Source organism: Cyprinus carpio, chromosome B5 (genome assembly GCF_018340385.1).
Source record: "Cyprinus carpio isolate SPL01 chromosome B5, ASM1834038v1, whole genome shotgun sequence".
Lineage (NCBI taxonomy): Eukaryota > Metazoa > Chordata > Actinopteri > Cypriniformes > Cyprinidae > Cyprinus > Cyprinus carpio.
This window is the reverse complement of record NC_056601.1, coordinates 7,221,023-7,247,200: the sequence shown is the minus strand read 5'-3', so window position 1 is coordinate 7,247,200 and position 26,178 is coordinate 7,221,023. Positions and strand designations below refer to the sequence as shown.

The window sequence follows — 26,178 nt, the reverse complement described above, 5'->3', positions numbered from 1 at the left end:
CTACTAGGTTTTCAGGGACAGGGATCACACTAAATAGGAAAACTCATCTAACTAGTCTGCTTTCACAGCCTTGCTGTGTTTATAATCACGCTCTTAGAAACTATTCGAATTCAAGCTTTTTAAGAGAAAATCGCCTTTAAAGTTGTCCAAATGAAGTTCTTAGCAATGCATATTACTAATCAAAAATTAAGTTTTGATATATTTACAGTAGGAAATTTACAAAATATCTTCATGGAACATGATCTTTACTTAAGATCCTAAGATATTTGGCATAAAAGAAAAATAAATAATTTTGACCCATACAATGTATTTTTGGCTATTGCTACAAATATACCCCAGCGACACAAGGATACATTTTCTACGTATATTTACACTTTGATTTGAAAGAAAACAGCACATCTTCTGTCGCGGCTGACACAGAAGAGCATACACTGCTTGCGTACAGCTCAGATTCACCAAAAGGGCGCTACGCTGATATGGAGTGACACAGAGGAGACAAATTGTTGAATAAAGTCGTTATTTTTGTTTTATTCGCGTACAAAAAGTATTCTCGTCGCTTCATAACGTTATGGTTGAACCACTGATGGCAGATGGACTATTCTGACGATGTCTTTCATGCTTTTCTGGACCTTGACAGTGTATTTTACTTGACAGTCTATGGAACAGCCTCAAGTCTCCTGGTTTTCATCCAAAATATCTTAAATTGTTTTCCGAAGACGAAAAAAGAACGACATGGGGGTAAGTGATTAATGACAAAATTTTCATTTTGGGGTGGAGTATCCCTTTAAGATTGGTTTTGTGGTCCAGGGTCACAAATAGGCAATGTTTAGCTGTTTAATTCTGTTGTAATTTAGGCTTCAAAAATAATAAATGTTGAGTTGATTTGTGAAGATTATCATGATGAACAAAACATGTAAGAATCATAATCTTTTGTGGAACATAGAGCTTATTTTCTTCAAGTATCCAAAAGCCAATGGAAAAATCCTGCTGGGTTTTTGTTGAGGGAACCAGGGTGTTGATAACTTCTGGGAGGGCCTGCAAAAATACATCATCCCCTCAGAGCTGCATTTTCTCTCTAAATGTAGTTCATTGTCAACATACCCTGGTGCTCTCCACACAGTCACCGACACACTGTCTAATAAGCTTGTACACCTCACTGCTCTTGGGAAGCAAAGCAATCTCAGGTGCAGCTAGGATGGTGTCGATTTGGAAGAGTGGAGTAGTGCCCATCAGTGCAGTGTTAAAAGATTGAATATTGCTGAAAGACAATGGTAATGGTAAGCATAAAAGAGCATGAGACCATCTATGTAAATGCATCTGAGAAACAGTCAAGTAAACCTACTGAAGCACCATCTTGCTAAGTGAATCAAAGATCTTGCGCTCCCAATAAGCGTAGAATTGAGCCATGCGTTTGGATTTGCCAGTGCTAGTCCCCATAATCAGACTCTCTATCTTGGTGAGGAGTGGACTGATAGCTGCATACTTATTTACAAGAAGGTGGATTGCCTTTGCCCTCTCACACTCAATGAAGTCACAGAACTCCTTAATTCCTGGAACAACAGACAGATAACACATTGCCACTTAGTACCTGATGTGTCTGCTTATGGGATGTATTTTGAATGACTATAAAACTCTCTTAACCTGGTAGGTATCCGTTTTTATCTGCCACTGGGAATTTGAAAAGGTTTGCCGATTCAATGGATTTAAGTTTATCGTCAATGTCTCGTTCATTCTTCTGAATTTGGTTCAATAGGGACTCAAATTTTGAAGTGGCCTGGTTTCCACGTTGGACGAATTGTGGTATACCTGTAAAACAAGTGTAAATGAAGTTTTACATTTTAAGAAATTACATCAGTTAGAGCTTTCAGAACTACAAAACTAGCAACTATGGGGTATGCAAAAATAACTGGTATCCTCTGTGTAACTTACCTAGAAAATTCCAGTTGACCCTTCTGCACCCAAAGCTTAGCTCTCGCCTCAGTTCCTGTACCTGATCAGCCATTAGTGAGAACTCAGCATCATTTAGGTTGTCCATCAGAGAATGGTAACGGTTTACTAACTTCTTCAGTCCTTTTATGTGCCTGCATGCAAAACAAAAAAAAGGTCAAAACACTTCAAGAAATATTTCAAGGATGTCTATTTTGGTCAAATGTCACAACACATTTTTTCAGGGAAAAGTTAGGGAGACTACCTCAGAAACTTGTCTTCCTGCAGAGCAACATTTTGTGCCTCACTTGGTGTTAAGATGCCCAAGTGATCCAGATACTTGGTCTCAGAAATGATCTCCTGCAGTTCAGGGGCAAAATTGACAGAGTAGCACACATCCTTTTCCAAAGCCTTTTCTGACCCCTGAGCAGCCTGCAATCACAGCCATATTCACACATAATAACACTAATGTCATTTCAAAGCACGTTTTTATGTACATGTTAGCTTCAAGGCAGAGGGGAACATAGACACTGAGATTACTTGTCTAGGCATTTTAATATTGTAATGGTCATTATAAATTTTCACTCCCATCTTTCCCTGGCTTTGCAACATACTGTATTGAGCTGTGTGGAGTCTACACAAACAGCCCCAGGACTGTTGACCATGATCAGCACATTTCTCTTCATCAGGAGGGACAGAGTCTGATTAGTCTCTGCTTTCCATTGGTTAAACAGCTCCACTTCATAGTCCCTCATACGCATAGCCACCTCTAAGAATTTGGATACCACCTGTAGAATGAAAAATAAAAAACAGTCAGCACATTTTCATTCATAAAGGTTGGAGTTGCATAGAGAGCAAAATTACACATTTTCAAAATTAGCCCATCATGGATTGCTTGAAAGTGGGTTGTTGTAATCCTGAATACTAAATCCTGAATAATGAAGATGGTTTTGGGATCACCTGCCCCTGATTGGACAGGCTTTTTAGGAGGCATTTACAGTACATAAAAACTACACTGTTCTTACAGTAAGTCACAACCTTGGAACAGAATGCAGGGGCCTTAAGGCTTGTTTTAAAACTTGAACTATCTTATATGACAATGCAACAATAGTTGGACACTTAAAAACGATACTATGCAGTGATTAAAGACGTCCATCCGAATGTCTGCGGCTGTAGCAGTGATGCTTTAAAGGGAATGAATTTAAAGATGCACCTCTTCCATGGTTTTTACAGTGCAAACTGACTAAAAATATCAAACTATAATATGATTTTAACATTAAGCTTTTTTAAGGATGCTGCACACTGGTGGTGGTTGAGCATAGACTGTATAAAAACATGGACATAGTGTCCATGATGTCACCCGTAGATTCAACAAAAACTTTATTTAAGCAAAACAAGGACTTACTGCTTTGCCCTCTTCACTGTCCATCATCTCACGTGCCTCCTTGAAACGTCTAATGGGGTACCTCATGCGGTCTAGCAGGAAACGCTCCCAAATTATGGCTCCTGCCACAGGAGGATTATTCTTATTAAGAGGTGGGTTATCTTTGAGCTTCATGAATAGGTCATTTAGAAGGTCCATCTAGGCAACAACAATACCAAAGAAGACACATGAGAATAGCAAGAAATGCAATCTCTGTATCACCACGTCAACATTTAAATCAAACTTGTCCTTCAAAGGTTTTAAGGTCCTGAGGTACCTCTTTGCAGTACTGAGCAAGAATATCATTAAACTTCTTCATCAACTGATTGTTGATGGCATCTCTGGAGCGGATGTGTTTAAATTTCAGCAGCAGGTCAAAGGCTGCCGATGAGGAACGCAGCGTCTTGAAGGAGTAATTAATGAAATGGATGGCTTCTCTTTCAATTGCTAAACAACAGATACCAATTAATACAGCATAAATATCAAAAATAAATAAAAAATGAAACTGAACAATGTAGCTGTTATCACAAAGTTGTACCTGAACTTCCGTTCTAAATTCTTGCATGACCATTTTCCAATTGCTCATTTTGCGGATGTCAAAAGGGTCAAAGGAAACTTCCTCAATGGGTTCGACGAGGCAGTCTACACGGTGTAAAACCTCATCTATTCGCTTTGGATCACCCGTCACTGCTTTTAACTCCGGTCCAAAAATAATGTAGAACTCATCCAGAGTCTAGAAGTTATTATTAATTTGGGAGAAGATTACTGTCTGTAAGGAATATTTCTTTGGACAAATATTTTCATGTAAAATAGAAAGTTATTAAATGAAATATGCTTGATCTGATTTGGCTTACCTGCAAGATGTTATACAAGTCTTGACAGATTGAAGCCATATAGTCTGTTTTTTCAAACAGCTTTTTGCGATCAAATTCCCAGCGGGGATCTCGGTCTGATTTCTCAATTCGTGCACGGACCTCAAAATAACTAGCCTTCCACTGATCCAGGACTTGCTTTCCATCCTGAGCCTTGGCTTTGGCCACCACCCTCTTGTCTCTGCATAATATTAATGAATGTGGTGATTACAATCATTCCCATTTAATATTTTTTTGTGTGTGAAACTTCTTAATTGATTAAACATTTAATAAAAAGTATAATCCTTATTTTAAATTTTTACCCCAACAGAATTCATTTCACACTCAAATGCTACCTGCAACATTTTCATATTTTTGTGTATGTTACTGCTGGCTTGTGGTTTGAGCTACTTTTACAGATTTCGCTTACTCACTTAAACAGAACACGGACATTCACGACTCTTGCAACCCGTTCAGACAGTTCCCAGGCAATGCGTTCCATCAGAGATTCCAAACGCTCATCTGTGTTGTAATGCCTGGATAATATCCAGATCATACGCAGCCCATTCATCAGTTCAGGAATAGTGTCCAAGACCACTTTGAAATCCAGTCCTGTGACAAGGTTCTGTAAAAAATAAAACACTGATGAGAAACACTGTATTTATAAGCCTTGTTGCTCTGCTGACATCAGCAAATTTTGTCATTATTTGCTTATCTTTTCCACAAAAAAAAGAATTACAACATATAGATTTGATATGGGGATGACTACATTTTTTTACTGTAAAGCAGAATTGAAGCAACTGGTATTATACATAAACTTAATATTTCTTTTAAACTCTACTCATGGTTACCCCTCACCCTGAAGTGTCTCTCTATTGTGGTGAGGAATTGCACATTATTGACAGACTCCTCTTGGTATTTGCTAAGCTCGGCCGTGGTCTTTTCCAGTTCCTGCATTATGAATGAGTCGGCACGGGTCATCACATCCAGAATCTTCTTCACCACTTGCAGGTTCAGCTGCTCACTCAAACTACTGAACACAGCAACACGTTCACGCCAGAACTCAATTTCTGCCAAAGGACCAGGTCCCTTTAGAAGAGAAAGTACAAAAAGTCAATTGTTTAAATGTTCTGTTTAGGTTGCCCATTACCGGTCTACTGAACAACAAGAATTTCATCATGATTAGTTCATCTAAATTTCACAAACCTGTGGTTTCTTTCTTTTCTGCTCTTCAACGACAATTGTGATTTGTGTGTGCCAATTCATCACACACTGCTCTAGTTTCTCCACCATGCCTGGATTAGACAAGAGCACCTCCACTCCACCCTCCAAATCCATGTCTGGAATGTGCAATTTAAATTCACCTATAACATAGAGATCAAAATATTAAGTAGCACAACTGTTTGAACATTGATAATAATCAGAAATGCTTCTTGAGCACAAAATCAACATTTTAGAATGTTTTCTGCAGGATCATGTGACACTGAAGACTGGAGTTATTGCTGTTGAAACTTCTGGTTTGCCATCACAGGAATAAATGACATTTTAAAATATGTTAAAACAGAAAACAGCTATTTTGAATTGTAATAGTATTTCACAATATTGTTATTTAAATGTTTAATAGTACATGCAGTCTTGGTGAACATAAGGGACTTCTTTTAAAATACTTAAAAAAGACCCCAAGCTGTTTAATAGTAGTGTTTATGTGTATGTGTATATATACTATACATTTTTCTGACTCTGAAAGTGAAAATATAATACCTTCAAGCTGCTGTAGGGTTTGGTTTATGACCTGCAAGAATTTATGTGTGCTGTGGAGCAGATCATCTCGGACTTCAAAAGCCCCACGGGATTCTGCAGGCGGCTGTTTCTCATCTCCTGTTGTCTCAGAAACTGCGTCACTCTCTTGAGAGCCAGCAACACCATGATAGCCACCATCAGTGAGCCTCAGCTGATTCACCGAGAGAAGAGGGATGTACACCTGCAAAGAAAGCATTCAATAAAGATACACACTTCCATTGCATAATTAATGATAATCCATTTATATGGGGATGAAATGTTTAGTCACGCACATGGCTGAAAAGCCCTCCAAGCATCATCAAGGGATGGTCATTCATCATGCCAAACTCAATAAGTTTGGGCATCAAATTATTAGCCTCGTTTATATCTGCAGGTTCAGTGATAGTTTCTGGATAGAGTAAAACACCAGACACATCAGTTAAATGTGCAAAGAAATGTTAAACACACACACATTTTGAGAGCACTCCACCTACCACTGGTGTTTCTCAGGAAGTAGAGGACATTGTATTTTTCAAACCTCTGTGGGATATTGTTCACATCCACATGAAGCTCTACGTGATACACAACCTGAACCTCAATTGTGATAGAAACGATAAAAATAAAATTTGTCAGAACATAATTAAAAAATACACACACAGATAATCAGATCTCCTACACATCTTGATTATTTACCATTCTGGTACATAAATGTGTAAAATAAACAGTAGATATAATTAATAAACTGAGAATTACATTGGGAGGTGGTTTATTCCCTTTTGTTGCCTCTGACAGGCCCTCAACTGCAGGATCCTGACTCTGAGAGTCTTCTACGTTTGAGGAGTCCTGGCTTTGTCTGTTTTGACCATTTCTGTTCTCTCAGTCGTGTGTGGACAATTGTAAAGAAAGAGAGAGAGAGAGAAAAAAAGAACAATTTGCATTTATCATATTGATAACATTAACCATTTAGGAAGCACACTCACGGTCAGCAGGGGTTATCTCTCTGTTTGAGATGAGGGAAACTTCAGACAAAACAGATGGAGTTCTCTCCGAGTCATTTTCTAGACAGGGAAATCATTTTATTTTCAAAAACATTAATGAATCGGTACCATTTTGTTATTTAACATATTAGAAATTCCTTAAGACTTCTTATTAATAAGTGAGCAAGGTGATATATTTGACTTTTGAACTTCAGATCTCAGGCACGCCAAGTCGTTAGCAACGGTTCATTGTGAATAGCAACAGATAACATTTGCGATGACATGAAAACGTACCAACAGGAATTTCCACTTCAACCTCTTCTTCTCGTATATTCTTGAAGAAAAACAGCACTGATGGCGCCTCTTCTCCTGTGACTACGTTTAAAAAGTGTATGATTTTCTGCTCTTCCTCTCCATCGCCGCGACTGAGTAACTCCTCAAAGCTGCCTGAATCAGGCAAGTCAAACATCACACATACTGAGTTTTTAATCCACTCCACTCGAGGGTCATCGTGAGGCATTTTTGTTCTTCTTTGGGTGGGAATTACTACATAATACAAGTTTGTAATTTGTATGGAAAACTCCTTAGACGTTCATTGTAGTAACTGAAAGCGCACTTTGGTTTAGTTGACGTTGCTATAACAACAGTAACAATGCGCGTCACGCGCGCACTGATGACGGTGTTGTTTCCAGATCGTGTTATTAGGGCTCAAGCCTGGAGGGCGAGAGCCCTATTGTTTTCCTTAGGATTATTTTTTATTATTATTATTATTATTATTATTTTTTTTTTTTTTCCAAAGTCTCGGGGGCTTTTGGGGCCAATAACATACTACAAAACACTTTAAAATTGGCACACACATTGGAACCTGCGGCCATTAGGGCCGGACAGGAAATGAAGGGGCGGTCACACTGCACTTTTCGTTCCATTGACTTCCATTCATACGTATGCGAATGCGTCAGACCGGAAACGCAAGCTCATGCGAAAAATTTCGCATTTCGCTGCGTTCCAAAGTTCAAGTTTGGTGAACTCTGACCTGCGAATTCGCATCACGTGAAGACGGGGGATCAGTAGAATGTCAATACGTCACTGTGTGACCTCTCTGTACAGAAATTCAAAAATTAAGGAAGCGCTAATTTTAGCCATAGCGCAGCATCCTATTTTACATAATACATCTTTAAAAGATTATAAAAATAAAAAATAAAAAAAACCTGCATGGTTCGGAGTGTCAATGGAAACAGGAACAGATGGTACATTTGAATGAGGACACATTTTATAATTTTTTATTGCTTAGTGTGTATGTATTTATAGAGAGAGAGAGACAGACAGAGAGTAAAACATAATAAAAACACTTTCGACGCCGTCGCAAAAGGCACAGTACAAGCACATTAATCCATGTTGTGACAGCGGTGTCCGAAAAAATTTCGCACCCCCAAAGACATTCGCAGCGGTGTCCGAAAAAATTTCGCACGTTCAAAGTCTAGTGTGACCGCCCCTTGATACATGGGCGTGGCACAGGGGCTCTACAGCGCCCCCTGGAATATGGAGGGCCATATATCATACATACTTGGACGTAGACGTATGAAACTCGGTACACATATAGATCTCATCAAGCCAAACAACTTTCGTACTGCATGTCATAGGCTCCGCCCAACAGGAAGTTGGCTATTTAGGTTTTAGTATTCTTATTTTTCGTCAAAGTTGTGGGGGCTTTTGGGGCCCTTAACATACTCAAAAACTCTTGAAAATTTGCACACACCTTTGAATCTGTGGTCATTAGGAGGCTGCAGAGGCTGAGACCCGGGCGTGGCACAGGGGCTCTATGGCGCCCCCTGGAACACAGTCAGAAATGTTGATGTATAGTTCAAACATACTTGCACGTATTCATATGAAACTCAGAACACATATAGATCGCATTGTGCCGAACAACTTTCGTATTGCATGTCATAGGCTCCGCCCAACAGGAAGTCAGCTATTTAGAGCTATGTAAAAAGCGCATGCTCTGGAATTTGATATACTTGTCATAGGTTTTTTACCCGATTGCCACCAAACTTGGTCAACATGATCCCAAGACATTGGGGATGCAAAATTGCCAGGGGATTTTTGATATCTCGAACGGTTTGCTCGTGGCGAGGCGTTGAAATTATGGCAAGAAATGAGAAACAGGAAGTGTCTAATAACATCCACATAAATTTCCCGATTTTAATTAAACTTCATCAGTTTGTTCGTTGTATGATGCCGATCGCATATATATGACTATTAGGAGTCAAAGTTATAGCGCCACCAACTGGCAGCAGGAAGTGTGTCATTTTCAAAATGCTTTGAATTCAGCATCTTATTATTACTCAATTTGCTTCAAACTTCATCAGAATAATGTCAAAACACGGCCCATGTAAAAACTGTTGAGGGGATATTGATATCTAATATAGTGTTGCCATGGCAACATATCAAACTGGAATATTTTTCTGTATGATATATTCTGATTTTGAGGCAGATAACATGCTTAGAATTTCATGAAACTCAGAACACATATCAGTATTAATGATAGCTAGACACTGGCAAAAGGTCATAAAAGGGTGTGGAGGAGGCACTCTATAGCGCCACCTTTTGTCAAAAGTTGGGGGGTTAGTTTTAGCTACAGACACCAAACTCGGTACATATATTGTTCTTATTAAGACGGACAACTTTCTAATTTACAGTCATTAGCTACGACCAACAGGAAGTCGGCTATTTTGATTTGAATATGGATTTTTGGCTCTGTGTGAGGAGTGTATGTGTGCTGAGACTTTCATTGTCTGAGAGAAATTGCGCCTCTACAGGAGCAATTCCGGGACTGAGAGGGAGGAGTCTCGCTTAGTTTCACTTTTAAATCGGTTAAAAATACAAACAAATAAATACATTTGATTCACACTGACAAGATAAACCAACATATCTTATTATTAGCGGGTCAGGGCTCATTAATAATTGGTGTATGGCCAGAGAACAGTGAGATAGACGAGAGATAAATCTCCGCTCCGAACAGCGCGTGCTGTCTCAAAGAGCTCACAACAAACGAGTTTATTCTTGTTTAAGACCTTTTAAAAATAAAATATTACAGCGATTGCACACAATCCGCCAAATAGAACACACCAAGAGCTAAATTCAGATGTTTGTGAGTGTTAAAATGAAATATTTGCTCCAGCCTGTCTGACAGCGCGAGACTTCTGAACACTTGAAGGGAAAAAAAAAAAAAGTCTACATACAGGAACTACAGCCTTTTACATTAAAACACAGCGGCGAATTAACACAAAACAATTAGAAGAACATATTATAGAGATGAAAATGGGTGTTTATGAGTGCTTGTGAGATTTTCTTTGTCTAAGGGCTGAACATCACATCGATTGCTCTGCGCTCCAGAACAAGGTGATGGTTTTTCGGCGAGAACGGACAAATAAATACACATTTCATTCTCACTGATAAGCTGAACCAGCATATGTTATTATTACCGGGTCAGCTCTCATTAATAATTGATGTCTGGCCAGAACAGTGAGAAAGACCAGAGAGAAATCACCGCTGCATCAGCGCGTGCAGTCTCACAAGCTCACAATAAAAGCATTTTTATAGTTTTAAGAGCTTTTTAAAACAAAATATTACCGCAAATGCACACAATCCACCCATTAGAACACAACAAGAGCTGAATTCAGGTGTTTTTGAGCTGTTTAATTGTGAAAAGAAATACTTGACAGCGCGAGACTGTCTAAGGGCAGAATAACATCGATCTCTCGAGCTCTAGGGGACGCTGATTCTGGCTTTTCGTCGCAAGAACGAACAAATCAAGTACAAGATTATTTCAAAATACATAATAGCTTGGCGAATATAAACAAAAACAGCCACGTGAATATAAACTTTTGAGAAATAAATCTGAAGTGGATCATGATACTGGATTTGAATATTAAAGTGACTGCATTTACCAGCTGCTTTCTGTCTTCAATTTTAATCTATAAAAAACAGAAAATCATTAGTCTTGGCTGTTTTTTTTTTTTTTTTTTTTTTGTATGTGTGTATGTATTCATGTATTTATTATAATTATTATTATTATTATTATTATTATTATTATTATTTTGCTCTAACAAAAATGTATCTATATTTAACTAAATCGATGACATTATTTTACATTTGATTTGTCCATTTCTACATCCAAACACCTATAAACTTAAAACATGCAATATTAAACTATTGTTAGCAATTTCTTTATCGTCCAATTTAACTGGTGTACACACTTTTATTTTCATAATAAATTTGTTTTTTAGATTATAGACAGTTACAGTGGTTTGTAATAAATATTAACAGGTTTTGTTAAAGCTGCTTAAAATGTTTGAAGTAGGCTAATTTTTTTAAATGAAAAAAAAAAATAAATAAATAAATAAATAAAACAAACAAAACAAAAAAAATAATTTAGAAACTCATAGTAATCATTCAACACTGCTTAAAAATTTAAATTGAAAATTAAACTCATGATTAAGCATGAAATAAGATACAGAATCAGTAAATTAGATTTTAATGTGAGTATATTATCAGTAAACTAATCATTGAATATTTATAATCATTCAAAAAATATTGGCCCCTTTCATAATGTTGTTCAAAAATGAAGGCCACAATGCTAATGTTTTCCACTCGATGGCGCCACAGGATAGCAAATACTTCAAGATCTGTTCAAAGACTTGAAAATATTTCATTTATGTGCATAAATAAAAAATGCATAAACATTCATTCTTTTTTCATAAACTTTAATAAAGCCCAATATAGTAATTATGCAAAAGCTATCATCTCCTAAATACCATTACTTTGTTAGTTTAATTGTATTGAAAACATATTTCTCAAGTTATCACACATTACTGAAAAAGTGTAGAAGGGACACTATATTAGTTATCTATTTTCATGTTGTGCATATAATAGTACTCACATAAGGACTCATAATTTACTTCAAAATAGACACGTTCATTGTGTAACTGCATCATCTACACAAACCAATGTGCTTGGACCCATAATAATCAACTTGAATTAAACCACATTGTTTCAGTTACCTTCTGTGTCTTAGGCCACAACGCTTCAGTGACAGGAATGTGAAATAGCAAACAGGGGAAAAAATAAAAGGCATGACTTTATTTGCATCCAGCTACTCTATTACAGATGTTCCACAGCCAAGACTTTTATTAAAATAGAAAATAGCAAGGGTTCGAATAAATAGTTCATTAATCATTTAATTTCACTTTCTTAATGAATATTGTTCAGTGTATGTGATTTCAAAGTCGTGATGCTTCGGATTAACCTGTTAATTGCCGTATTCCTTAAAACCTGAGTGCCAGAGGGTTACTGTTAATGCATGTGCCCGTTGGGCACAGTTTACCTGATGCCACCGGGGTGGCATTTGCGCTGATGGCTTGAGCCCGCCATCGCTGCTTGCAGCTATATTTTTATTCTGAATCACATTGGCTATTAGAAATAGAGATAAGAAGAATACTTATTATATAAAATCCATTATACATTTCTTATGATGTTCTACATAATTAACATTTAAGTCACGTTGCTAAAAGTAGACCTGTAATTCTAAACCGTGGTCATGTAACATTGATGTCTTTATTTATTTTTACATGTGTATTTACTTGCTGTATTTACTTTTTTTTCTCTGCTGTCCATTCCCATTTTTACAACAGGGCTCTTCAACAAAATTCCACCAGGTGGCATTTTGCCTTCTAACCACTGATCTCAGTGCTTCTAACTCGAGTCACGGTGTTAAATCGATCATTTATTATGATCGTTAAAATCATAATCAGCTTAAAGGTGCTGTATGTAAGTTTTTGACTCTACTAAAGCATAAAAATACGAAAATATGTTTGCACATGCTAAGTTAACATACTTGTTTATCTGAAAAACAATGCTACAGTTAGTTATTCTTCTTTGAAAATGTGCGTTCCGGCTAGAATGTCGGTCTCTGTTTTGGTTTGTGAAACCCGCCCACTGCCAGTTTATCCAACTGTATTTCGGCACCCCGGGTATTTCATTTCATTCATGGTCAAGTGCGTTTGTTCTTGTTTGTGTCGTCAATATGGCAACCTTCCTGTGCGTCAAGTCTGAGGAGGGGCCAGGTGAAAAAAACTTTCTCCAATATTTTGAATTTGGACTGCAATGCCTAGTTCAACCACTCGGTGTTAATCCTACATACAGCACTTTTAATTTCATTAAATTGTACTCATAAATTGCTTCCTATTTTGACTCTTGCATAAGATCTTGAATGACATGTCACTGTGAAATCACCAAGTCATTTTAAAAACCCAACAAGCATTATGAAAGAAACAAATATAATCCAGAAAAAATATATATAAGACACTGAAGAAAGAAATGTCAGATACAGTATGTTTACATAAGGAACATTTATTCATATACACACACACATACATAAAGAGCTGTTTTAGCAGCAAATTCTCAATGTATGACTATTTTTACAGTATTTATCTGCTTTGACATTGTAATGACTAAAGATGGAATTGTTCAAGATTATGGGGGACCAAAATGTCACATTTTAAGAAGTGGATATTTTAAAATATTCACAGAAATAATCCCCTGACAAACATGAATTCTGAGGGAATATGCCCTCCTCAATTTCTATGGTTGTTATGGTAATACTACTAATAATAATACATTTCAAAACCTATAGATACGTTTTAGCAAAAATGTGCCATAGTCCCAGAATGTGTGCCCCAAATTATTGGGATTACTCCCAGTAATGCACATTTTATATGTTTCCACAATCAAACACATCTGATTAAACTCATCAGCTCTTTTGTTGAAATGGGTCTGTCATACAAGGGAGACATCCAAAACGTGCACTGCTGTGGGTACCAAGGCTGTAATAATTATATTACATTATATTGTAACTAATATGAGAAAAGCCAAACACACAGAAAAATGTCGAGATCATGACACAAGCCTTTCACTGATGAAAAACAAAATCAAGAAAGTTTTTCTTTGAAGAACAAGATTAAAAAAAACAATGCTCTACTCCCTGACAAAGTCGACACAGTCTAAAATATTTTCCCTGCTACACTTTAACCCGCATTTGTCACTGATTTATCATGTATATATTTATATATGGCTAAAAATATGTTTAGTCCAACAAGAATGCATGTAAACTGTGTAATACCACATACTATGTGTGTTACCACTGAAAAATTAAAAAAAGAAATTATAGTGAGACCATGGTACCATTTGTATCACCCACCACATTATTTTTTAGCATCATCTTGATAGAAAGTAGCATCACAGATTCAGCTTGTATATTCACCGATCTATAAAACGTTCCTTGTCTTTACTTTTACAAAAGAACTTGAATAAAGACTTTCAAGGTGGTATTATGAGGAATTTCAGACACAACTTATGTTCATTCACCTTCTCTGCCAGCTTATCTTCTAGCCATTTCATGGGGCTTTTGTTGCTGATGTGTTTTCGGGTGTGTTTTTACTGTCCTCACCGCCACTGCCACCGCTCGCAGCTATAGCCACAGCCACAATAATGCCAAGCACCACAGCAGCTACAACTGCTGCTACTATCACTTTGTACTTAATATTTTCCCAACGCTTCTTCTGTTTCACCTTAGTCGAGGTCTTTGAGAATTTTTCGCTCTGAAAAGAAATAAGTACAATCATTAAAAATATATATTTTAAGAGAGAGAGAGATTCTTGATGACACAAGTGGAGTTTTTTCAGAATTGAACTGACTTCATTTTTGACTGTTACAAAGACTACTCATCTGAAAAATAAGAGTGAAAAAACATGCAAGGCTTTGTCCTTTTGTACAGGTTTTGTTTTCTTACTGTAATTTTAATCTTTGTTTGAACCAGTAACTGACACCAACCACACAACGTAAATCATAAATCACACTGTGCTTGTTCATTTAGGCCACAGGAGAACTGGCCCTCCGACTGAGCCTGGCTTCCTGGGGGATTTTTTTCTCTGCAAAGGTGTCACGTGATAAGCATTGGTTTCTTGCAAATATTGCCTTTAGCTTGCTCAGTTAAAGTAAACACATTTGATCTGAATTTAACTGGATGACACAAACTTTGCAACATCAACATTGAACTGAACTGAGCTGAATAATGACATTGCATTCTGAATTGAACTCATTTCATAATTTTATATTTAACTTGTGATACTGAGAGTTATTCAACAATTAAACTAAACTGAGATGAATAGCTCTGTAGAGCTGTTGCTTCATAACTGATACATTTTACAAGTTACACTATTTCCCCTTTTATTATTGTTTTTATTCATTTTTATGAAGCTGCTTTGAAACAGTATGTATTGAATAAAGCTCTATACAGTATAAACAAATGTGACTTGACCAACCAAGACTTCCAATGGGATTTTTAGTATGTTTATATAATAAAAAAAACCCCAACAGCAACAGGGAACTTGTTGCCTGACCGCAGGGAATGTACTGCACAAACAGCCTGCTACACTATTACACAAGTTTTTTTCATTTCATAACAAAAGGAAATGGCGTTCTAAAATTAACATGGTAAACTAAACTCAGGAATGCAAATTGTACTCTTTTTTTTTTTTTTCGTATACCCCACCAAGACACTATTAATGGACTCCAATCTGACATGCCCTTGTTTTCCCTAGAAACACTTGAAACCTAGTTTATGGTCATAAGATTCCTCAACAAACCATAAAATAAGATCATAGAAACATAGAATGCATTATTAATTGGGCATGCTTTTTGTCAAGCAGTTTTAAAGGCATACATTAAATTATATTTATTAAATAATAATATAAACTATCAAGATGATAATATAAACTAACATGTTCAAGTAGTTTATCAGCTCGGTCCTCAAGCTCCCCGAGTTTGCCCGCACGCTCGTCAGCCTTGTTCATGTTATCCAGCATGATAACTTTGATTTCCTCCACATCGTCCTGGGCCTGACGGAGGCGGCTTTGCCCATTCTCCTGGAGACAGATGAAATAGATTTACTGGGAAACACAGAATGACTATAGCAAACATCCTTTACAATACATACATTATCATCAATAATTTTCCCTATGAGAGACTAAATTGTCCTATGAGATGTTTAATAGAAGAGAAAAGCAATCAATGACTGATTAAACACAAAAAGTGCTTATGAAGACTTCCTGGACACCTCCCAGTTGACAACCAGCACTGGGAATGGAATTCTGGAACAGAGCCTCTGCTCTCTCACAGTTTAAGATGGAACAGCGCAGGGGGAGACAGAGAAAATGTGCGTTTCTACAAGCCATTGCATCAAAATCCACAATGAGGCCTTTGTGAAAACAACATGGCTGAGATCCACGAAATCCATGAGATCCATTTAGAGACTGTGAGCTCCCTGATATTAGCAATCTACAACATCTGACACATATCAGCTGAGTCAGAATGTTAATGCCTCTCTTTGTGCTCAAAAGGATGCAAGTGACTTGAGGTCAAGGTTTACTTGATGAGTGGCCCATAATAGATGGGAAAGTGTCACACAAAGATCAATGAAATTATTCATTTTACAGGAAATACCACTTATTATTCATGCCATTTCACGTAAGAGCCGTATACAATAGAACAGTGGTTCTCAAAAATGGGTCACAAGTTTTAACAGGAACAGCAGGGATACAAAAAAACAATGCTAAATGCAAATTGTGTAAAATGCAACTAATATTATAATATAATTGTGTCTACACTATCAAAATAAATAAGCTGGTTATGTTTTACAAGTAAGGAGAAACCCATATATTGTTCTGTTGACACTGAAGGCTTTGAATGAATTTAAACTTTATAGTAGCACAGTGAGCATACATTTTTAAATATTCACAGCATGAATTTTAAAGAGACATTTATCATCTAATAATAGACCAATTTATACTTTTCAATATTTGATTACATTTGTAATCAAATATTTACATGTTTATACATTTATATTTCATAATCTTATATTTTATATTATATATAAATATATTTAATATATAAACAACATTTTTCAAAAGTATATACATGCATGTGTTTGTATTTATATATACATAATAAATATACACAGTATTACGTAAACAAAAACTTATTTTGGATGCGATTAATCATTTGACAGCACTAATAACCATATATGGATGCTAAAGCAAAACCAGAGATATAGCTAGTCTTATTAATAGAAAAAAAAACATCTTCAGAAAACAAGACTGTTGTAAAATAAACCATAAAATGGGCCACACACACTGTATACATAAATAAATGTAAGTGTATAAATACAAATGTAAATATCTGGATGCTAAAGCAAAATGAGTGTTATGGATTTAAGTAAACAAGTTTGAGGAAACAAGATTTTAGTAAAATGTGCATGAGTAAATAAATACATACAAGCACAAAGGATCAAACAAAAACTTATTACAGAAGAGCATGTTGATAAACCGTTTTTCATCACTCTTTGCATATGAACAGGACTACAGGATACACGTCTCTTTTTACATCCTTTCTTTGGATCCCTTCCCTTCCTTCCTTTCTCATTTCGACTGCTATGATGAATATGGAATTTCCTTGAAATCCCCTCTCATATGTGTTTCAACTAAACACTAAGTGTAATGTTGTCATTTCAAGCCAACACCAATAAGGGTTAAATACCTTCTGAATGACATTCAAATGACTTTTAACATGGGGGAAAAGTAGCAATGTTAAAAATAAATAAATAAATTCAGACAACTTAAAACCTAAATGTTATCTGACTTGAGCAATCAATGCTAATCAACTAGGCCCTTATCATATCCAAAGCCAGTGTATAATTTCACTTTCATAATGCAGTGACAGTTGGTATGTAGATGAAAGAAACTAAACCTGCTTCGACCACAGCATTTAAAGCAACTGTTTGCAGTGTTTACATCGAGTCGACAGCATTTACCTAACAAAGCTGCTTCTAAACAGCTTGCTTTTAAAAGTTCTTCAGCCGTCACGTGGCCATATTTTACATTTTAATAACTAATGGTATCTCCAGCTCAAAACGAAACCAACAGAACGTAAAGCTTCAAAGACAAAACAACTTACCATTGTTTAATCTGTCGTTGTTAATACACCATAAACTGTCGCCGCATCTGAAAGAGACACCAGCAGCTAATAAGAGAAAATAACACAAGGTCGATATCTTAAAACTTCACGCGCGACGTAGACAACAATCTTCTACTTTACTCTGCCGTGAGGAAGCGCCTCTTATATACTGGGCGTGTAACCCGCAATGCGCAGCCGCGTGAAAGTGCATGTCATGTATGGCTATCTGTAATTTTATGATTTTGTTTTTGGCCATGTAGTACCAGAATGTGTACTTTAAGGTGAGCGCACGGCAGTATTGGTAAAATATTCACAAAAATCAAATCAAACTGGCACAAAAGGGCGGTGTCCTATTGGCGAAAACATAATGTTAATCATTGTTTTGTGAATCGAGTCTTTTAAAGAATCAGTTGAACCGATTCGCAAATTATGCTAAAACTTACTGCATAAATCTGAGGGGAAAACTTTGTTGCAGATGGTGTAAGCAAAACAAGATAAATCACAGCTTGGGAAAATGCTGGGGTAATAAAATGGTTTGTGTTCAGGTCTGGCTGTATTTGCTCTTCTTTAACCATTTTGTTTAAAAGTAGAGCTACAGCTGCAGTCAAAAATGTACATATACACCTTGAAAAATCTGCAAAATGTTAATTATTTTACCAAAGTAAGAGGGATCATACAAAATGCATGCTATTTTTTTTATTTTATTTACTAAGATAAGAGGAATAAATAAATAAAAAAAAAACATTTCATACTCACTTTTGCTGAGAGATCAACATTTTATTTACAAAATATCACATTTCCCAGATATTTATGCTAATAAGATTCAAATCCAATGCACTTACAGGGTTTTTAAATTATTACTTGTAGTAGATGATTAAAAAAATTATTCAATGTCTTGATCAAAAAGGTTTGTTTATAATAATGAGGGAGAATAACATATAAAAATGCTTAAAAACCATCCTAGTTTTATAGACAGTAAGATGTTAATGGAAGCAACAGGAGATACAGCATAATAATGTTTACAAACATTCAACACAGTCAAGTAATTCTGACTACACTTAGACATCCAGTGCCTTGACCTCTCCGAAGCAAAGTGCATAAAGCTACACAGAAAACAAGAACATTCAGAGAAGCGATTTTCATTGGCTGAATTGAGATATGTAAAAAGTTTTAGCATTTTTAAACAAAAACTGCAAACTGAAAATTACAGTACAGGCTTTAAAACATTCCTCCTTTCTCAAAATAGGAAAAAGTTACATGTCTTGGGTTTCATTAAGATCCTGCAGTGCAAGGCCAAACTTTTGATCCAGTACACTCATATTCTGATTACAGTACTGACTCCATGTGGCACAGTGCAAGTGTAACACTGCATGTCAAATTCAATGCAGTCATTTGGGGATACAGAAAATATCCATCATTCCTATCTAGATGACCTTGTTAATTGTTAACTAATGTTAATTCATGTTAATGTTAAATGTTAAAATCAGTTTCTCTGTTTTGAAGTTGGGGGCATTGCCAATTTTCAGTAAATATTTAATACAGTAAAATTACCCTAAACTTCTTACAATTTTAACATTTCCATAATGAAATGGTGTTTTGGGTAATGCAACAGTTATAAGAACACATTTTTTTTTTTTTGACCTTTTACAAATAACATAATTGTGGGCAAAAGCACAAAGACAGTGACCCATCAAATACAAAATAGAGACACTTGAAGAACATCTTATGTAATCGAATCTAACAGTCTTAAATATACTTCATAATTCAAAAGATAGAACTTTCACCCATTACCTTTGCCGAATCAATGCCAGTATATGACTATTAAAAGGGTGCCTTCATTATGAATAATAGTGCAAGTGTTTGTATACAACTATGGCATTTTATCAGGCTTTAGAGAACCATAAAGACAGCTGAAGTGGCCACTAGGATGATCTTTCAGGAGGGGAGAAGTAATGAAAACAGACAGCATTGCATCTATAGTCTATTTAAAATCCTCCACTTCAAGGTTTCAGAGCTGTCATTATGGAAGCTACTCATTTGAAGGTGGTGTGAGACCATGAGTTATGAAGGTATATGAGCTAAATGTGCAAATGAAAGGTATGTGTGTGTGTTCCTGAAGTTATGACCTGTACTGGTGTGTGGACATGGTCGCATATATCTGTATGTGTATGTGAGAGTGCTTGTAACTAATAGAAATCCTATGGAGTAGGAGGTTTGGGTGCGGGGGAACCGGTCGGGATCACACCAGTAGCAAGGAATATTACAATCAGTACAATGATAAGGACTATCACAACAATAAGCACAATCAGCTTCACGTTCTTCCACCAGTAAGCGCGAGCAACCTTCTGAGAGGTGTGCTTGAAGTTCTGGGCCTAAGAAGCAGAAAAAAAACAGTACAATGTCAACTAGTGTGGGGCTATAGCTGCATACATTAGCCTATCAGTCAGAAGTGTGGGGAAAATAAGATTCAGCAAGGATGCATTCAATTGATCAAAACAGACAGTAAAGCAGTGGTTCTCAATTTCAGTCCTCGCGTCCCCCAGCTCTGCATATTTTGCATGTCTCTCTTTGTTAGCACACCTGATTCAGATAATCAGCTTGTTAGAAGTGAGCATGAACTGTGTTCCGATTGATATGGTCCCTACACGGTGTTCATTGCTCCCTACTCCCTGAGCAGGGGAAATCTGTTGAAGTTTAATTCACTTTGGAACATTCATTCACGGATTTGCACTGCGCAACGTCTTCACACACGGGCAAGTGTGACATCATATACCTCTGTAAATAAATACAATTTAAATTGACGTCTCGCACACTTCAGTGCACTTTGAATGGAACATATACGTTCACTTCGAACTGGAATCATGGGGAAAATATCCTGTAATGTCCACTTCGAAGGGCACTTATGTTCGAATAGAACAAACATCTGAAGCATAAGAGAAACATACAAAATGTGCAGAGCAGGGGGGCGCGAGGACTGGAATTGAGAAACGCTGCAGTAAAGGTAGTTTTTTAATGTTCTATTTCAAACAAATGCTTTTTTTTTTTTTTACTTTCCATTTATTATAAATTGAAGCACAGCTAATAAGTAATGTTTCTTGAGCACCACATCAGCATATTAGAATGATTTCCGAAGGATCATGTGACACTAAAGATTGGAGTAATGCCTACTGGAAATTTAGCCTTGCCATTAAATAATTATTTACATTATAAAATATATTCAAATAGAAAACAGTTATGTTAAATTGGAATATTATTTCACATTACTTTATCAACGAATGAACATAGAGGCAGACAGAATATTTTTTCAAAAATACGGAAAAATCTTACCAACCCTAAAATTACGAATGGTAATGTACGTTGTAAAAAGGTGTGCTGGGATTACAGCTGTAATATGTGATTAGAATCAAAGGTTTGCACTGAAAGACACACCCCAGCTTGCAGGTCTTCAGATTTGCCCATCAGATCATCCAGTCTTTCACCACGGGCCAAGATCCGATCTACATTCTGGGTCATAATATCCTTGACCCCATCCACTTGAGACTGCAAAGTTTTAACTTTATCCACATCCTTAGAAGACTCTCCTTCTCTTGGCTCCTGAGGAAACCAAAACATGATCAAAATAGCTTCAAACATACATAGTTATGAAAATCTAGAAAGTTTGTAAAAAGTTATTTTGGGCAAAAGCCCATTAACCTAAGTTTACAGTGCAGCCCACTAATATTGGCAGCCTTGGTAAATATGAGCAAAGGTGGCTGTGAAAATAAATCTGCATCATTTATCTGTTTGATCTTTCAATTAAAAAAAATTCACAAAATTCTGAACTTTCATTAAAGTGAAAAAAGAAAAATGAAAGTGGGGGAACTCACATTATGAAATAAATGTTTTTCTCCAATGCATGTTGAATACCATTATTGGCACCCCTAGAAATAATATAAAATATCTCTGAAGTATATTCCTATTCATATTTAAATTGTTTAGCACACCAGGGTGATTATGAACATGAATTCCCTTAATCATCCATCACAAGGAGTTAAACCAAAGAATATAGTTCTGATGTGCAGAACAAGATTGTTGAGCTTCACAAAATAGAAAGTGGCTGTAAGAAAATAGCTAAAGTATTGAAAATCCCCATTTCCACCATCTGTGCAATAATTAAGAAGTTCCAATAAACAAATCTGCTTGGAAGAGGATGCGTGTCTATATCGTCCTAATGCATGCTGAGGAGGGGAGTTTGAGTGGCCAAAGACCAAGGATCACAGCTGGAGAATTGCAGATATTCTTGGAGTCAGAAAGCCTAATATATATATATATATATATATATATATATTTACAACACATATACAGTACAGAGCAAAAGTTTGGAAACATTACTATTTTTAATGTTTTTGAAAGAAGTTTCTTCTGCTCATCAAGCCTGCATTTATTTGATCAAAAATACAGAAAAAAACAGTAATATTGTGAAATATTATTACAACTTTTAAAATAATAGTTTTCTATTTGAATATACTTTGAAAAAATAATTTATTCCTGTGATGCAAAGCTGAATTTTCAGCATCATTACTCCAGGCTTCAGTGTCACATGTAACATCCAGTCTATCACATGATCATTTAGAAATCATTCTAATATTCTGATTTATTATGAATGTTGGAAACAGTTCTGCTGTCTAATATATTTGATGAATAAAAGGTTAAAAAGAACTGCATTTATTCAAAATGAAAAAATAAATTCTAATAATATATATTCTAATAATATATTTTCTTTACTATCACTTTTTATCAATTTAACACATCCTTGCTGAATAGAAGTATTGATTTTATTTTTAAAAAAAAGAAAGAAAAAATTACTGACCCCAAATTACTGACCAGTAGTGTATATTGTTATTACAAAATATTTATATTTTAAAAACATTGCTTCTTTTTTTTATTTATTAAAAAATTTTTTTTTACTTTTTATTCATCAAAGTATCCTAAAAAAGTATCACATGTTCTGAAAAAATATTAAGCAGCAGAACTTTTTCCAACTTTGATAATGAATCATCATATTAGAATGATTTCTAAAGGATCATGTGATAATGATCCTAAAAAAATTCAGCTTTGCATCACAGAAATAAATGATAATGTAAAGTATAATAAATTTAAAAACAATTATTTTAAATTGTAATAATATATCACAATATTACATTTTTTTCTGTATTTTTGATCAAATAAATGCAGGCTTGATGAGCAGAAGAGACTTATTTCAAAAACATAAAAAAATAGTAATGTTTCCAAACTTTTGGTCTGTACTATATATATATATATATATATATATATATATATATATATATATATATATATATATATATATATATATATATATATATATCAAACAGCCCCTACATCACCACATTGTTCAAATGGGTTTAAAGAAAAAAGAAAAAAGAAAAAAGAAAAAAAAAAACTCCTGGCTCATCCAAAAACAAACCCCAGCATATTCAGTTGAATCAGTTCACAGGACTGGAACTTCAAATGGGACTGGCTTCTATGGTCTGATGAAAAAAAAAAAAAAAAAAAAGAGCTTTCTGGCAGCAAACCCACCGGGTTTTAAGTTCCTTATTTCTATCTTTTGCTGTAGTGTGTCTGTAGGAAATATCAGTTTACATTTCCAAACATTCATTTCATTTCACCATTTATTGTAATAATCAAGTGAGTTCTTGTTTGCACAAGGAATCTGACAACAGCTAGTGCTCCACACAGAGATCTGATCTCATCATCATCCAGTCTGTCAGGAATGACATGAAGAAACAGAACAAACTGAGACAGACTAAATCCAGAAGAACTGTGGCAACGTCTTCAAGATGCTTCAAGAAACCTTCCTGCAAAGCTACAGTACTGTTAAAAGTTTTAGACACTTGTGTAAAAATGCTGGAAAATGAGGATGCTGTCAAAAATAGTTAACTTCCATAAACTAAATTAAATCAACATTTGGTGTGACCATACTTTGCGTTTAAAGCAGCTTTTGCTCCAGGTGCACTTGCGCATAGTTTTTCAGGTAGCTTTGCAAGTAGGTCCTCTTGAAGCATCTTGGAGACACTGTCACAGTACTTCAGGATTTAGTATGTCTCAGTTTGTTCTATGTCTTCATGTCATTCCAGACAGACTGGATTATGATGAGATCAAATCTCTTTGTAAAGCACTGGCGTGCACTGTGCGCGATAACATCAAAAACTTGTCTTTGTACGATTTTTAAATGCATATGGATATATGGAGAGCTACATTTAATCATTCTAAAATAAGAAAATTAGTGATTCAAGGAATTTAATAACATACAGAAAGGGCTGTTATACAGTGCTGCCCATTTCTATATTCAATAAAAATTAATCTCAAATTGCAATGCATTATATGAAAAGTGAACTGTGCACTTTAGATGTGAGATCACGTGTGATATTGACAAAAGCGATGCAACATGACAGCTTTACCACATTCACACCTCGAAACACTAATAAAATACAGTAACACTGGTAAACGCAGGGCAAGACCCCATAATAACCACCTTTTCCATTGTTCATTTTGCCATTTTTTCAGTACTTTTCCCCAATGTTTAGCCACATTAAACACCTTTAAGTCCTCTTGAACTGCTGAAGCTTCATAAACAAAATGTGTCACCAGGAAACCAAAAGCAGTGCTGCGTCACTAACTGTCCTACCTTCTCTATTCTAGTCACTGGCTGAGTGTGTTGGTGTCACAAGGCCTTCAGAATGGCAGAAAGCTATTAGGTAACATTGGATACTGATGGCCTGAAGTACCATTCTTGTGGCAAAATGGGGCCATGTGATATCTATTACTATAATGTGATGACAACAACATAATAGAAAGTAAAAATGTATCCATCTATTTATCCATCTTCTTTAAAGACCCTCTAATAGGCTACCAGCAGCCAAATATATTCAAGATCAAACATCACAATTTCAAACCACCAGTTCTTCACAATACTGTCAAAGAACGATATTTAAACTACAAAAAATTGCAGAGGATGTCTTATATTGTAGTAGTGTTGAAATCTACAGAAAAAAAGGTCTACTGTTGGTCAATTTTATCTTAAGCAACCCAGCATGCGGATCTAACACTTATGGTTCACTTCAACAGTCAAAGGCGACGTGTGATGTGATCAGCATATTTGTAAACTCTAGTTAAAACATATTTCAATTAAGTAACCATTTAATAAGTGTTGAGCTCAACAGTTGGTTGTGTCTAGTAAAACGGTTATGCTTCACAGCTCTGGGTAAATTCAATCTATCTGTGCAAACAAATCTGCACAAGAAATTTTGCAGTGCAAACTGGATAAAGCTTAAGAATAAAAGTATTATCTAAACGGCATATTTGTTTTAGCAACCTCAACCAAATTATCGACGTTATCTCACAACAGGAACGTAGAAATAAGTCAAACTTGAAAAACAAGCTTCGTCCTGTGAGTGCGTCAACCCACATCAACCGGTAAAACAAAACTTTAAAAATATCAAACTGCTCTAGCGTAAACCTTTCTACCTCTAAAAATAATAATATTTATATGGGCACAGACAGAAACCGAGTTTACACAGTGGGTTAGTTCATTTGAAATTCAATAAGCGATGCAACAAGCACCTGCTGACTATTGTATTTCGTAACTTACTGTCCTGTTTTGATCAGCCAACCCCATGGTTTCACTGTTTGTTGATTTAACTTATTCCACGTAAAAAGAACAATTGCACTTTTATACTTTGAAGTTCAAATGTTTCTAACTGTTTCTTCGAATGACCGTCAGATGTAAACTCGTCAACACTTCCTGGTCTCGAATTCAGTCTTTTCCTCCAGCGAGAGAACGAGTTGACTTTGGTCCACCTCTATAGCCGCTTCCTATAACATCCTCAAGAGGGCGCTGGACTCATGACGCATAAACACCAGTAGATTAGCCAGCCACATTTCTGCACTCCAGGAATGTTCTCATAAGGCCAGACAGACTTTTAAGTAGTCTTAACATTTTTAGGGCAAACAGATTAGACTCCTGTGAAGGAAACAGCTCTTTTCTTCCGCGAGTTTAACAATTGGCTCCAACTAAATGCCTCAAGCATTACATGCATTCATGTCGAGTAGTATAACGTTCCAAAATGTCATCATACTAAACAAAAACAAAAACAGA

The 26,178-nt window shown here is 35.9% G+C and overlaps 3 protein-coding genes across 3 annotated transcripts in view; all 3 read right to left on the bottom strand.

Moving 5' to 3' along the window:
* Window positions 1–7,592, bottom strand: part of dnah10 (dynein axonemal heavy chain 10) — a 31,552-nt gene extending 23,960 nt beyond the window's left edge. The window contains exons 1-19 of the mRNA XM_042723986.1: window positions 7,251–7,592; window positions 6,960–7,037; window positions 6,733–6,854; window positions 6,474–6,579; window positions 6,273–6,388; window positions 5,962–6,181; window positions 5,407–5,564; window positions 5,059–5,289; window positions 4,635–4,825; window positions 4,204–4,402; window positions 3,888–4,082; window positions 3,627–3,797; window positions 3,332–3,508; window positions 2,541–2,714; window positions 2,192–2,358; window positions 1,930–2,081; window positions 1,642–1,806; window positions 1,343–1,550; window positions 1,102–1,258 (exon numbers count right to left, since the gene is read on the bottom strand). Coding sequence (XP_042579920.1) covers window positions 1,102–1,258; window positions 1,343–1,550; window positions 1,642–1,806; window positions 1,930–2,081; window positions 2,192–2,358; window positions 2,541–2,714; window positions 3,332–3,508; window positions 3,627–3,797; window positions 3,888–4,082; window positions 4,204–4,402; window positions 4,635–4,825; window positions 5,059–5,289; window positions 5,407–5,564; window positions 5,962–6,181; window positions 6,273–6,388; window positions 6,474–6,579; window positions 6,733–6,854; window positions 6,960–7,037; window positions 7,251–7,476 — 3,213 coding nt within the window. The 5' untranslated portion in view covers window positions 7,477–7,592. The remainder of the gene's footprint in view (window positions 1–1,101; window positions 1,259–1,342; window positions 1,551–1,641; window positions 1,807–1,929; window positions 2,082–2,191; window positions 2,359–2,540; window positions 2,715–3,331; window positions 3,509–3,626; window positions 3,798–3,887; window positions 4,083–4,203; window positions 4,403–4,634; window positions 4,826–5,058; window positions 5,290–5,406; window positions 5,565–5,961; window positions 6,182–6,272; window positions 6,389–6,473; window positions 6,580–6,732; window positions 6,855–6,959; window positions 7,038–7,250) is intronic.
* Window positions 7,593–13,348: 5,756 nt separating this feature from the next.
* LOC109073665 (vesicle-associated membrane protein 5-like) lies at window positions 13,349–18,186 on the bottom strand. The gene is made up of 3 exons (XM_019089754.2): window positions 18,024–18,186; window positions 15,794–15,937; window positions 13,349–14,611 (listed from the first exon to the last, which is right to left on the bottom strand). Exons 1-3 carry the CDS (start codon window positions 18,024–18,026, stop codon window positions 14,408–14,410), a joined length of 351 nt encoding a protein of 116 aa, XP_018945299.1. The 5' UTR covers window positions 18,027–18,186; the 3' UTR covers window positions 13,349–14,407.
* A 593-nt stretch (window positions 18,187–18,779) lies between these two features.
* On the bottom strand, window positions 18,780–25,891 carry LOC109073666 (vesicle-associated membrane protein 8-like). Its single transcript, XM_019089755.2, has 3 exons — window positions 25,672–25,891; window positions 21,453–21,617; window positions 18,780–20,395 (listed from the first exon to the last, which is right to left on the bottom strand). Exons 1-3 carry the CDS (start codon window positions 25,696–25,698, stop codon window positions 20,222–20,224), a joined length of 366 nt encoding a protein of 121 aa, XP_018945300.1. The 5' UTR covers window positions 25,699–25,891; the 3' UTR covers window positions 18,780–20,221.
* Between the last annotated feature and the right edge of the window lie 287 nt (window positions 25,892–26,178).

What these genes read in the sequence shown, in the direction of transcription:
- LOC109073665 (XM_019089754.2), bottom strand. An exon ending in CTGATAAACTACTTGAACAT is followed by an intron (nt 14,612 to 15,793) that starts GTTAGTTTATAT and finishes ATTTCTTTTCAG; the next exon opens with AGCGAAAAATTCTCAAAGAC.
- LOC109073666 (XM_019089755.2), bottom strand. Translation starts at nt 25,698, where the DNA reads ATGGGGTTGGCTGATCAAAACAGGACA. An exon ending in TGGCTGATCAAAACAGGACA is followed by an intron (nt 21,618 to 25,671) that starts GTAAGTTACGAA and finishes TGGTTTCCTCAG; the next exon opens with GAGCCAAGAGAAGGAGAGTC. An exon ending in CTGAAGACCTGCAAGCTGGG is followed by an intron (nt 20,396 to 21,452) that starts GTGTGTCTTTCA and finishes TCTGCTTCTTAG; the next exon opens with GCCCAGAACTTCAAGCACAC.